This window comes from Dunckerocampus dactyliophorus, chromosome 1 (assembly GCF_027744805.1).
Source record: "Dunckerocampus dactyliophorus isolate RoL2022-P2 chromosome 1, RoL_Ddac_1.1, whole genome shotgun sequence".
In the NCBI taxonomy this organism is placed as follows: domain Eukaryota; kingdom Metazoa; phylum Chordata; class Actinopteri; order Syngnathiformes; family Syngnathidae; genus Dunckerocampus; species Dunckerocampus dactyliophorus.
This window is the reverse complement of record NC_072819.1, coordinates 34,467,828-34,482,182: the sequence shown is the minus strand read 5'-3', so window position 1 is coordinate 34,482,182 and position 14,355 is coordinate 34,467,828. Positions and strand designations below refer to the sequence as shown.

General features: G+C 39.8%; 1 protein-coding gene across 8 annotated transcripts in view; it reads left to right on the top strand.

The window, feature by feature from the left end:
• LOC129177254 (ERC protein 2-like) overlaps positions 1-14,355 on the top strand; it is a 204,532-nt gene that overhangs the window by 119,892 nt on the left and 70,285 nt on the right. Inside the window, exon 14 of one of the 8 annotated variants that reach the window (XM_054768206.1) lies at positions 359-2,112. The exons of the other annotated variants lie outside the window; for them this stretch is intronic. Coding sequence (XP_054624181.1) covers positions 359-413 — 55 coding nt within the window. The 3' untranslated portion in view covers positions 414-2,112. Of the gene's footprint in view, positions 1-358; positions 2,113-14,355 lie in introns of those variants that run through there. 8 annotated transcript variants of the gene reach the window in all.

Here is a 14,355-nt window from a genome sequence, read left to right as displayed (position 1 = left end):
TTTTGTTTATTTTATTTGTACAATGAGCCACGTTCCACAGATGGCCCCTGCGGCACACATTTTTTCAGACCTGCATTGCATTACACGCCGGTACGAAGGCGGTATTCCGCTCCCGCTCGGCTGCGCAGCGGATACTTCAACTTTGTTTACCGCTAGTATGTAATTATCAAATAAATACAAGAAACATTTCCTGTCTTTCACTTTTAATGCGCACTTTGGTTTGTCACGCTAATTGCTAAATCGATTAATCGATTGATCGAACGATTAAAAAAAACAAAGTTGGTCATTTTGCCAGTCTCGATAAATTGACATGTCCATACATGCGTGTTTGTTTTCCTCTGCTCTTTTTACCACACAGGCTGGAGGACAAGAGGGTTCACTCTGCATCTGTCTGTCTGCATTTAATTTTCTGAGTCATCTATTGCGGGTGCCACAAGATCTCGTGCCATGAGATGAAGATTAAAATGTGACGAGATTTCTCTTTCAGAAAAAAACTCATTCATTCATTCATTATTTATGCCACTTGTCCTCATTAGGGTGCTGGAGCCTATCCTAGCTAACTGCAGGCGAGAGGTGGAGTACACCTCACCAGCCAATCGCAGGGCACATATAGACAAACAACCATTCACACTCACATTCATACCTATGGACATTTTAGAGTCACCAATTAACCTAACATGCATGTTTTTGGCATGCACCTACATTGTTTTGTGTTGAATAAAAAAGTTTGTTTGTCCAGTCATATTTTTTCATTGTACTTTTCTTAAAATTAATGTTAAAATCTTGTCCCGCACCGTTCTCGGACCTAATCTTCTGCATCATCTCGTCTCGTGAGTTGGGTGTCTCGTGACACCCATATCATCCATGAAAGCAGACCTGTTATCATTGTGTTTTAGGCAAAACAAGATATTCACACACATCAGCTTTGACTTTGGAAAACAGTGATCAACATTTTTGCCTCTTTTCTGATACTTTGCGCACCAAACCATTAACTATTTGTGTTTGGTTCATATTGATTTGGTCCGTCTAGGGCCAAAATGATTACTCGATTAATTGAACAACAAAATACAGATTAATCAACTGAAAAGTAATGTTTCGTTTTCAGCCCTGCCTGTTAGACAGTGACATCATTTGCTTTTAACACAAAGCTGAAGAGGTGCTTCTGTTACACATCTAATATTATTTCCAAAGCTGACAAATTTGCAGGTCAACTTCCACCCACTCACCATCAGTGCTGTACAGAACAGCGACCCAGGAAAACGATTGATACCGTACTTTAATAGGCAGTGTGAAAGTGCTTTCTGTAAAATTAAGACACATTGGAAACATGAGTGTTCTCATGAAAATGATTAAAGTTCGTCCAGGCAACAGGATTTAAAATCACATAACCACAAAAACAAATTTGATTTATTATTGCGGACAGATTTTATGACTCATAAGCATCAGTGTTCATTTTCCAAACTTTGTAATAAAATGTTTGTGTTACTTTTTATGATATTAGTGGTGGTGTCAAAGGATAAAGCAGAAAAGAAAAGGAACAAGGACAAAAAAATCCAGAGTCTGTTTGAAGCAAACAGATCCAGCTATGCAACATGGTAACAACAGTTTCATGTGTTTAGTTAGGCATCTGTAAAGATTGCATCAGTAATCAGACAGATGCAGCCTTCATGTGGGCGCGCAGAGTGGGAAGAAACAAGACTGCTTACCACTTAAACAAGACAGAAATCCTGCAGAGACAAAAATAGTTAAATGGAGTCTGAGTGGAAACAACGGCATTGCATTCAGGCCGTAGATTAAACACAAAAAATAGTGTGTGTATAGAATGTCAACATCCCTGAAGGTCTTCATATGAGGTTACATGTGTGTGCTTATTTCTTGAGTAATTCAAGTACAATATTTTGCCCATGTATGAGAATGTCTTTTAACTGAAAATGTAGGATTTCAAAAAATATACTGTATATTCTATCGGGCTGAATGGTGGCCTAATGGTTAGCATGTTGGCCAGACAGTCAGGAGTATGGGAAGATCTGGGTTTGAATCTCCGTTTGGGCATCTCTGTGTGGAGTTTGCATGTTCTCCCCGTGCGTGGGTTTTCTCCAGGTACTTTGGTTTCCTCCCACATTCCAAAAACATGAACGTTAGGTTAATTGGCGACTCTAGATTGCCCATAGGTATGAATGTGATTGTGAATGGTTGTTTGTCTATATGTGCCCTGCAGTTGGCTGGCGACCAGTCCAGGGTGTACCCCGCCTCTTGCCCAAAGTCAGCTGGGATATGCTCCAGCATACTCCTGTAGTGCTAGTGAGGACAAGTGGCATAGAAAATGAATGGATGGATATATTCTGTTAGCATTTTTTAGAGAGAGAATCCACAGTTGAATGTTGCTCCAAAAAACACATATTCACAGTGTAGTTAACCAAACTGCACAGTAACAATTAAATAGTACATGATTCTGCAGAACATGTGTGAAGTTTGAATTGTGTCAATTTGGATTTATCTGGAAAGCCTTCTGTGACTATGGATAATTATTTAAAGGAAATAGATCATTCATAACTTTCGACCAATTAAAGCTATATGTTGTGGGGAAACAGTCTCAAGTCAAGCAAAGACAGGCCGAGTCAAGGGTATGAAATTTTCGAGTCCTTCTGAATTGTAAACACTGTTTTAGTGTCTCCCAAACAAAATGCAATTTAACAATGTTACTATCTATAAAATTTGATTACAATGAATACAATGAATGCATTTAGAATTTTTTATTTTTTTAAATAAAATGACACCAGTGTGACAAGAATTAGTCAAAGAAATATAGTGCTGACATCGGACTCAGGATTTAGGCCATTGAAATATAATCCACATATTCGTTGTTTGTTCTTAAACCTGATTGGACATTAATAGATGCATTCAATCAGGCAGATCCATCCATTTTCTATGCCACTTCTCCTCATGGAGGGTATGCTGGGGAGCCTATCCCAGCTGACTTTGGTGAGCTTAATTTTCGGTACAAAAAAGGTAGAAAAAAATGACGTAACATCCTTTTATTTAAAAAAAATGCAAACATAACTTTTTAAAAGATAAATAAAAGCCACCTATTTGGGTGATATTTCAAATAAATTAGACTGAGTTTTTTTTTTTTTAATAGAAATATAATAATAAAACTCTTGTATTTTAGTAGTTGTTTAAACATTGTGGCTAAATGCAATGGACAGTTACAGTTAAATAGCTGTCTGTTGCACGTGAAGTCCAACCATCTGTCACATATGATAGCTCGTTGATGACATCACTTTTAGCTTTTTCATACAGTACTGGGATAACTTTCTGGCTAAAGTGAGGAAATGATGGTATTTCGTAGTGAGGTTCAAGAACTTTAATCATATACACTCATGGAAAAAATGATTAGACCACCCTTGTTTGTTCAGTTTATTGATCCATTGTAATGACTGGTACAACTAAAGGTACATTTGTTTGGACAAATATAATGATGATAACAAATATATCTCATAAGAGTTTAATATAACAGCTGATATCTAGCAACTTCCATGGTTTTCTTGATAATAACCAAAATTACTTAAGTTCTTACATTAATAACTATAGCATTGTACAGCCAAAAAATTTATGACTCTATTAACTCTTATGAGCTATTTTTGTTGTCATGGTTACATTTGTCCAAACAAAGGTACCTTTGTTGCATCAGGCATTAAAATGAACAATAAACTGAAGAAACCAGGGTGGTCTAACATTTTTTCTACGACTGTACTTAAAGCCAGCACTCCCAACAACTGAATATGGACATAATCTTGTGACTGTAAAAAGTCCAATACCATGTATTACTGCTTTGGCCTGGTCACAGTTGCTTGCTAGAGGTTGTTTATCTGCTGAAGTTATTGGTGTTTTCACTAAGCTGGTTTTCTTTGTTGTAGATGTAATATTCACTGCCGGATGATGCTGCGTTAAGTGCGCTAACATATTAGACGTTTTTTCCTGCATCATACTCGATAACCGTGAAACAATGTCGACACACAACTTTGGATTTATCCACTTGCCTTTGTCCATCTGTAATTTTAACAGGGAAGCCAAAGTGTTCCCAAACAGGAGACTGTAGTGAGATTGGAGGGTCTTCGCAGCTCAGGCTTCTCGCTTGCATTTGCCATGATGCCATTTGTCACGCCTGCGAGCAACTAGCGTTCCTCCCCCTCAGTCAGTAGTGTCCGACACTAAGAGGCATCCGTGCGGAAACTTGACCACAGGACTTTAGTTCCGCGTGAAGCGCTTAAATCACTTTAGTAATAAATTTAATGAGAAAAATTGCATAAAATATAACCAAAACGGTTTGTAAGTGGACCAAATCGTACATGCAGAACCAAAACGGTTCAATACATTTGTGTGCCGTTACACCTGTAATGAATATATTTATTAATATATTTTTGAACAAGTGATTGAAGGGAAGCTGCGAAATTTGAACCGTAATGTGGTGAGGGACGACTGTATTTGGCCTTGGGATACACACTTGATTGAATTAGAAGAATGGTGGTACACACTAATACACTCACTCACGCAAATACGCAATATCACAGGCGCATTGATTTCTATTAAGTTAAAAAAGAGAGTGTCTTCTTCCATTGCAAGGGCTTTTATGTGATAAGATCGGCTCGGAGTGCTCTCCTATGCAGGATTCCTCAGCACATCAAACAACAGTAAACCACATCACAGAGGCAGAAAGAGCATAGCTCCATTAGCTACCCCATAAAGAACATGTGTGTGTGTGTAACAAGAGCACTACACTGGGCACTACAAAAGTTTTACACACATAAGACAAACATACAGAGGTATGCAGACCCCTGACATTGAAGTTCACATATGTGATGCAAAACAGTTGTTCATAACTATGTGCAGCACATTTAAAAACATCATTCTACATTTCATTAATTCCAAATGGGTCTTAAATTTAACATAATGGTCTGGTTAAACAAGCATCATGGCGTGGTAACTTAGTGACATGAGAAAAACAAGAATTTAGGAATCTGTTTGTTGGCCAGATGGCAATCATTAACTTTATTATTATACAAGTGGTGCAGGCCTACACACACATGCACACAAACTACCCAAACACGCTGTCCTCAAGTAGAGCGACGGCCTCAGTAGAGTCTCAGTCGTGTCCTTCACCTCTTGCAGAATGTCAGCACACTTGCTATCACAAGGTGCTGGGTGACATTCAGACATTCAGATAAAGACTTTCTAAATACATTGAGAGGTAAAAATAGTATATGTACTGTATTTAAAGAGGCGCCGTGGAAAGAGCTTGACCTTGTGGGGTGTATATAGATTTTTTTTTTGACTGATTTGAAACAGACCTTCACCACACAGGCCAAGCAGCATGTATTGACATATCACCCCTCTGCACTTGGCCTCAGGGGGGATCTGATTGGAACTGGATGTCATCATTTGTAATGGTTCTTCTGTCTCTGCCATGAAAGGATGTCATAATCATCCCTGCAGGAGCAAGACATCTACCAAAAAAATGCCTGCTTTTGGTCTTTAAAGCCACATAAACCAACTAAACAAATACAGCAAATTACTGAGTAAGTTGGCTTATAATAAAAATGTGGCCTCGTACAAATGTGTCCCCATGACTGTATGGAATGACAACACAGGGCCCACCCATCTCTCTGATAAGCCTTTGCTAGTATGGATTTATTTAGGGGCTTAAATCGCATGCTAGCATTTCTCATTAGGAGGCTTTTGCAAGTTGATGTTCTGCTTGCCAAAGGCGTACATGTAATTCAAACGATGACGTGCACACAAACAGGATTACAGCATTGATACCACACAGGATTGCCATTACTGACTGACCACGCAAATGGTGGCAAACGTCTGTGGAAGAAAACTGGATGATGGCAAGGAGGGAAACTAAGAGTGTACGCAGAGCTGTTATGCACTATGGCAGGCCCTAATTACTTGCGGCTCCTGTTGTGTGTTTGGCTTTGTTTGAGCATGTCCAATATAACCAGTCACAAGGGAGCCTCTGCCAGAGCAAACACACACAGACACAGTGTTGAACCACACTGAAGGTTTTTATGGTGTCGCCGACTCCAGCAACATGACACCTAAGGCCAACACTGTGTAATAAAGTCATTTCAGCGCATTGTTTGGATCATCCTCCGTTTGTCAGGCTCAAGGGGTCTCAGGGCGTATTCACACTAGGGCGCTTGTTCTGTGCCTAGGTCCACTTGAAGGTGCTGTCTTCCTTGGTTGGGTATTGCATGGGAGTGCAAACCCTTGGAAACTATATACAGTAGACGCCCCTACAAGGTAAATAATCCGTTCCAAGAACCTTTATGTTATAGGGATTTTATGTTATACGAAGCATAGAATACATGTAAATAGCCTAATCCGTTCCAAGATCTTCCCAAACTCACACCTTTGGACCTTCAAAATATTCATAGTCCACCAAATATGGTGGGAAAATATAAGAAAACAGCATAAACATAGTAGAGTAACATTCCAATATAAAATAAGGTAAATAAGGTATAATGGCCGATGGGGAACGGCCGTATAGTCTAGCAACATCACTTAATTTCATACCACCATCATGCTTCTGAATCATTTCCTGCTTTGTTTCGATCGACAACTTTTCCCTTTTTTTCCTCTCACTTACACTTGGTTTAGGGTCCATGACTACGGTAATTTTAACACAAATAAAAGTAATGAAATTAAGAAGAGATTTCAATGCGTGCAAACTAGTTTAAGGGCGATTAAGATGAGGAAGGGAGCTCACATACAAACATGGACGCGCTGGATAAGTCAGCCAATGAGATAAGAGCGTAGGCGGTGCCCCGATAATCAGCCAATGAGATGAGAGCATAGGCGGTGCCCCGATAATCAGCTAATGAGAGCATGAAGCCAGAAGGCGTCACCAAGTGTACTCTGTTAGTCTCTCTGTCGCTTGCACGGACTTGACGCTTTACGTTATATGGAATTCCTTACATAATACGATGCGAAAAATGTACATAAATTCTTTACGTTCAGTGGAATTTACGTAAAAGGAGGTTTACGTTATGTAAGGGTACTACTGTATTCCACTCAGATCCTGCTCCGGTGCAAGCCACGCCCCACGCAACATACACGCATGCATATTAGCCATGTTTGTTGTCAGCAAACAATCGCGATTGGGCAAAATTTAGCTACTAATGTTAGCTGATATTGAATATATAGTCCAACACAACCACACAATTGCTCCAAATTGTCGGTCACTCCTCTGAGACTGCTGTTGTATTGTGCATGCGCCCCCGACATTCATGTGAATACTAGACAGCAGTGAGTGAAAGCCATGCACACCATTCCTGATATTCAGGTTGAACACATTTTTGTTTAACTTCGAATTGTGACAAATATAGACATTTATTTGTTCAGTCTGTTAATTTAAACCACTATTGGTAACATCTGCTAGCCAATGGTGGTGTTCTTATTTTTATTGGTTGAAAAAAGTGTCGTTTAGAGCTGAAGACGGACAGCACCTTTAACACCTAAAGCACGGAACGCTTGACTATTCTTAGTGCACTCATGTTTCGGCGCACGCTTCCCCTCTTTTTGAATGATTCGTAGAGGTGGTCTAGAGCCCAGCATGATTCTGTGCACACGCACACTCACGCACATGCGCTCATAGTAACGGAAACATAGAACCACTGTACTGAGTTTGCTCCAAGCAGATTGGACACAATTCATAATAAACACAAATAGTAATACTGTAGACTAAATAATCAGAACTACTCAAAAGAAGTATGGAAATATTTCACAAAGTCAGACAAATTGCGGTAAAATAGTGAAATAGAAGTGATGACACATTGCAGACAGGGACGGCTTGGTAATCTGTGAGTTCTGGAAAAGGACGGCCGATAATTGGTCTTTTTTTTTTTTTTCGGTCGACCGGCCCGGTCTAACACCTAGGCCTACCAGCAGATGGCACTGTAACGATCATTTGTCAATCAAATATAGGCCTACATTCTGTCAAAAAGCCAACAAACAAAGTGTTTTGGAAATGGCGAGCAGAAAACGCAAAGAAAAAGGGTGGATGGCAGAAATTAAAAGAGAAAAAAAACAAAGTTATTGGAGAATGAAGCTTCAAAATGTAGCAAGCTTACAGAGCTTTTTGACCGCAGTGCTGGGGCTAGTGCCAGCAGCAGCAGTAACGTTGATGTGGAGATAGAGCAACATGATGCGGATCATGATCTGGAGGGAGAGACAGCAAGGGGATCTTCACCGCACGATGGGCATGGCTACTTGCCGGGGGCGGGGCGGAGGAAGAATAGGAGATACTGGTAAGTGACATTATGTAGGCTACTCAGTTGACTACTCTGATAATCAGCTTCTACTTATTTGATTTGCGTTGTGATGATGATAAATAATGGCTTATTGCCCTCAAGGGAAACACGCAGTGAATTTTAATTTGACAAAAATAGTATGTGTGGGTTTTCAATTATTTCAAAACCATATAATTTCAGCTGACTAACTTCACTCCAAAGTGATGCTTATGATATGGGTGACACGTGTGGTTGACCCACGCTACCTTGGTCGATTGCGATTGACGTAATGGCCACCCCTGGCCTAGTATCAGTGTCCTGCCATGTAACGTTGGCAGATTAGCACACAATAAACACACATGCAGATGCATAAACACAGACAATTAGCTAAGATATCAATACACACAGAAACGATGCTCACACATCTCAGCAAGTGTTTCTGTAACCTCCCAGCATCCTCCTGAGATTTGTAAGTTGCCTCAATGATCATACAAGAGCATTGACATGTTTAAGCAGCTGTATAGAAAAGTGATTGTGTTAAAATTTAGAATTTCCATGTATTCCATTGAGTATACTAAGTTCTACCGTAGCTTGTCTTCACCATATCCGTTTTCAGTGTTACAGTGGTGACTAGCATGTGGTTAGGTGAGTCCAACCATGTTTTTATATACAGGGCGTCTAAAAAAAAACGTATACACATATATGCTTTAAATAATTGTAAACCAGGAGTTTAATATAATTTGTTACATTTTCCAAAATGTGACAGAATTTACGAACATCATTTTATTGTTTTCTCACCGCTTGTTTTCAAACTGACAACCATTCTGGTCCAGACACCGCTGACAACGTGAAGCAATGGAATCACACACATCACTCACAAAACAATTCCCCCTCAAAATCTTAAGACCAGTTGAAAAATTGCTAGAATTTGCATTTTGTACGTTTGGATCTTAATGAGGGTTTAAGTAGAGCTACAATATGCAAAAGCAAGAAGGGGGAGTGAGACAAAAAGCATTTTGAAAATGTAATTTATTGAAAACAATTAAACTGAAATAGGCTGTTTATCAGCTGATCAAAAGTTTAAGACCATCGCTCAAAAAATAACAAACAACTCTCCAAACCAGAACAAAAAATGTTCTCAGTAAGACTCAGTAATGAGTAGCTCCACCGTTCTTGTTAATCACTTAAAAAATTGGTTTGGGCATGCTTGATGCGAGTGTTTCCAGGAGGCTAGTGGGAACATTGCTCCAAGTGGTGAAGATGGCTTCACCAAGGGCATCAACTGTGAAACTGATTGCCATCCATCCCAAATATTGGATTTAAATGAGGGGAACATGCAGGATGGTCCAAAAGAGTGATGTTATTCTCCCTGAAGAAGTCTTTTGCCAAGTGAGCATTGTGAACTGCAGTGTTGTCCTGTTGAAAAACCCAGCTGTTACCACACAGACGAGGGCCCTCAGTCATGAGAGATGCCCGCTGCAACATCTGCACGTAAGCATGCGCCGTTTGACGACCCTGCACCACCTGAAGCTCCAGTGTTCCACTGAATGAAAAAGCACCCCAGATCTTGATGGACCCCCTCTACTGTGCCGGGTAGAAAACATCTCAGGTGGGATCTCCTTGTCATGCCAGTAATGTTGGAAGCCATCTGGACCGTCAAGGTTACATTTTTTCTCATCAGAGAATAAAACTTTTTTCCACCTTTCAATGTCCCATGTTTGATGCTCCCTGGCAAAGTCTAAACGGGCAGTTTTGTGGTGTTGAAGGAGACGAGGTCTTTGAATTCGTTTTTGTTTTTTTAAACCCTACAAAAATATTTCATTTATTTAACATGGAATCCTATATCACGAAAATTCATTTATCGAGGCCGGGTCTGGAACCAATTAACCGCTATAAACAAGGGATGACTGCAGTTGGAATTTTACCTATCATATCTCATTATGCAAAGAAGTATTTTTAAAGTTTTGTGCAAATGAACTATGTTGCCCATGAAATATCTCTGTTTACTTTGTCTCTGGTACTACAAGAAACAGTGGGGGGCACCACTGGAAAATGCATCTTATTTTCAAATACCAATGTTGACAGGTATGGCACACACAATGTTATACTTATGTAACCATAGCCAGCAGAAAGACTTAAAATAACTGTGTTATAATCCATCCAGGGTGCTTGCTTGGCTGTTTAAGTATGTTATCAATGTGGGAATCAATGGTTTGGTCAGTAGCATCTAACTGCAAACTACAGTACACTCTGTCTCTTTATTAGAAACCAGACATGGGCTGGAACAGGTGTGTAGGAGAGCCGGCCAGTTCAGTCAGCCTGCATTTATGTTGTCTGTGTAGGTTTATGTTTATGCACGTTTACGGACATTATGACAGCATGTAGCAGGGGTTAGAAATGTCTAAGAGCACATGCACTCTTGACTGCAGTAATTACAAGGCACAAATGTTTGCCGTTTCATGCTTGCATGCATGTGTATGCACTGCTTCGACTGTAATATTTATACCCTTGTTAAAATATAGAAAGACATGCACCATCTTCCAGGAACTCAAAACATCATTATCAGTATCAGATGCTTCAGTGTGTCTTCTTCACGCGAATCATATCATTTATTATAACTATACTTTACAACAGGTATGTCTCTGTTGGGAATTTACACCGAATAAGCAAGATGCAATGACAAGACTGAGTGCACCAGAGGCATGATCTGTCTACACTACCCTGAACATATAAATTACCCAGATTATAGAGCAGTGCGTGTGTGTGTACACATGTTGCCAGTGAGAATGTGTGTTTGTTGTGTATGTGCAGGTTATGCTGAGACCCCTGACTACACATCTGCACCTGCATGCACCTAGATGAATGTGAAAAATGTGTTTTCATTATTTGTATTGACATGGAAATAATAGTTTTTTTTTTATTACAGGACCAAGTCTGAATTATATTTCTCTACTCTACTCTACTCTATATATCTCACTGATCTGTTAAAATATACACCGACCTGCCCGGACCTGGTTTAAGGTCCCCTAATCATCATCCTCATCTCATGATCTGCCTGTGTGTGCCTGCCTCTTCACTTCTGTTGCATGTTTTTTTTGCTTTTAATGTAGATGCTTTGAAGCACTTTAAAGCTCAGTTAATGAAGTACATGCAAGTTTGTATGTGGTTTAGAGGTTGTGTCAGAGTTAATAAAGAATGTGTGCTGCTCTTGCGTCTTAAAGCAGAGCAGTTAAAGATGTTTTGCCTTTCTAACATTACTTTAAGCTACTTCATTAAAACAAATAGGTAATAAAATAATTCACTGATATGTGAGTGTACCATCTACGATATGTGGGAACCAATGGGATTGCAGGTATAAGTAGTACGGTTACTGTATTTTCTTATACACAGGCATTTCTTGATTGACTGTCCAAATGAAATCTCTGCATTTTGATGTGTAGTTTTTTTTTTCCAGATGGGAAAACTGGGTCAGTTTGGATATGTTTGAGGTGGGCAAGTTTTTGTTGTTGTTTTTTTTGTTGCCACCACAAATTCGGCATACTGGCTTATCCATGTTGATGGGCTCACCTTGCTCATTCAGTTTGAAGACAGAATAATCCTGCATTGGGGCTGTGGCATTTTGCTTTGCAAACATCATTTTCCCTCCTAATTTTTACTGTATTACCTTGCATTGCTCCTCACGAGGCTACACTCTTCTGCTGTGTGTATGCCAGCAGCCCCGCTTACCCCATAGTGACAAAGCAATTATATGACTGACAAGAGGGCTCACTCTCAGGGGGTAGATTCCAACTCCATCCTGTTTTACAACTTCTTCACTCCGCTTGGGCTGCTTGCTGAGCGACCTCCTCCAGCTCAAACAATACTTACTGTTCCACTCCCACAACAAGAAGCGTCGTACTCCTCTGACCATTCCATTATTGTCTCAGACAACCCAGACGATTGTCCCCTCCACCGTTCTCCAGTGTAAAATCTCGACCTGTTTACTCTGCCACACTGCCATCAGTTAACTAGTCGAGCGAAGGTCCAGTCTCCTCAGCAGTGAGTGGTGACGTCATCTGTTCAGGTGAAACTAATCCGACTTCCAGTGTGACAATCATAGGCCAGCAGTCCCTGACACCAAAACTATCTATGACAATGGTTGTGTAAATTTTGCCCCTAAAATCCTCATAATATAGAATAGAATAGAATAGAAATGTGATTCTCCCTGTCTTTTTCACTTTATTTCTCTTTGGTGGCAAAACTGCAGATTTCATAGAACAACTTCCTCTTTGATCTCCATCCCTCTGCTCTCCCTGTGGTATTGCATACAGACACAAATGATGTCATGTCCAGGCAGTCCGTTATATTTCACCATGATCCAGAATTTTTGAGACCGTTGACAGTCTCTGGCCCAATAACCACTCACAAACCTCAGAAGGCTTTGGTCATATTTTTGGTGTGCATAAGTGGATGCCACTGGGCTGGCTTTGTAAGCAACTTTGATTGTTTTTTTATTGAGTATGGATTGCTCAAAACAGATGTGTTCCATCTAAATAGGAAGGGATCTGAAAAACGGATTCACAGCTCTATTGCTTTTAGCCTGCAATGACCCTGCCCAGACCTTGATCTGCTCATCACCTCAGCCCTGTCTCTGAATATGTGGACAGTTCAGGTCTTGTTGCTGGTGTAGCTGGTACTGATGTAGTTACTACTTGCGATGCTGTCTTTGTAATTAATTGTGACTCCCTTAGAAATGATAGGATTTATGAAAATTCTGGGGCTGCTTGTATTACTTTGTCTATTCCAGTTTTAAGCATAAATTACTCTGACAGACAATCTAAACACTTCCTGCGCAGAAATCCTGACAATTTAATGAAGACTAAACCCTAACCCTAACAGACAACCATTGTTGTCAGACTGTTATATTGAGTAATGACTTTCTGCAATTTTCAATGGGTTGATAAGCTCGTCGTGAGTTCACTTATAGCTCGTGATTGGCTTCTGCCAAGAGCTACCGTTTCCTCACTGAATCGCGAGTGGCACAGTATTTAAACGATTAGCAGTAGTTCTGAAATAAAGGAGATGTGACCGCACTAGCTACAATTTGATCAGTTTTAGACTACATAGTTGTCATTTACTGTATGTGCATGATATGATACACTTTATCATGCTGCTATTAGATTCATTACTGGTGATGGGTCTGTCAACTTTACCAGAAAGTCGGCTGGACCTCCTTGGCTCTGAGAAGAGAGCAATACTGTTTTCTGTTTATTTATAAGGCCTTTCTTTGTAATCTATCATTCTTACTTAAAGTTGCTGTATGTGACTGTCTCAAGATTATATTATGGTCAACCAAAAAATATAAGAACACCATAAGAACATATTGAACATAACAATTTTTATTTTTCACAAGTACAAATTAACCTGCATGAAAATTGTCGTAAATTATCCTTTGGCTTGAATAAGAAGAGTAGCTCATGACTGTCTGGCATACACGTAGATGTCCGTAGCAGGTGCACAGACACAACAGCAGTCCCAGAGAAGCAATCAACAAATTTCAGTTATACTGTTGTTACAGTAAGCTATACATTCAATGATGCCTAACGTTAGTACCTGAACTTCAACTCAAATGTCAAATCACTATCATTAGCTGACAACAAACATAATTACTGTAATGCACATGCATGTGTTATGTTTTATGTGGGGCGTAGTTTATGTGCTCGAAAGAGGGCGGGATATAATGCAGTACGTTCGAAAGTTAGCGCGCTCATTTGCTTAGCTTTAAATTATTCCGTTCCACGAGTGCTCATAATCCCTTTGTTCTTAATATCCCACATGTTATGACTAAGCCTGCGTTTGAGTATTTTGCACCATTCAAAAAATAATCTTCCCACAACCCTAGGTGTATGCTTTGATTCATTTTAATCATTTCAAGTATTTTATCAAAGACTATGCATTCTGAAGTTTTACACCTTACATTTATATTGTTTTAATTATGTGTTCGGGCACCATTGGGAAAAAGAGCATGTTCTTAGGGTTGCTTGGGCTGTTTTTTCTACTGTGGGAGACAGATAGGGATCTG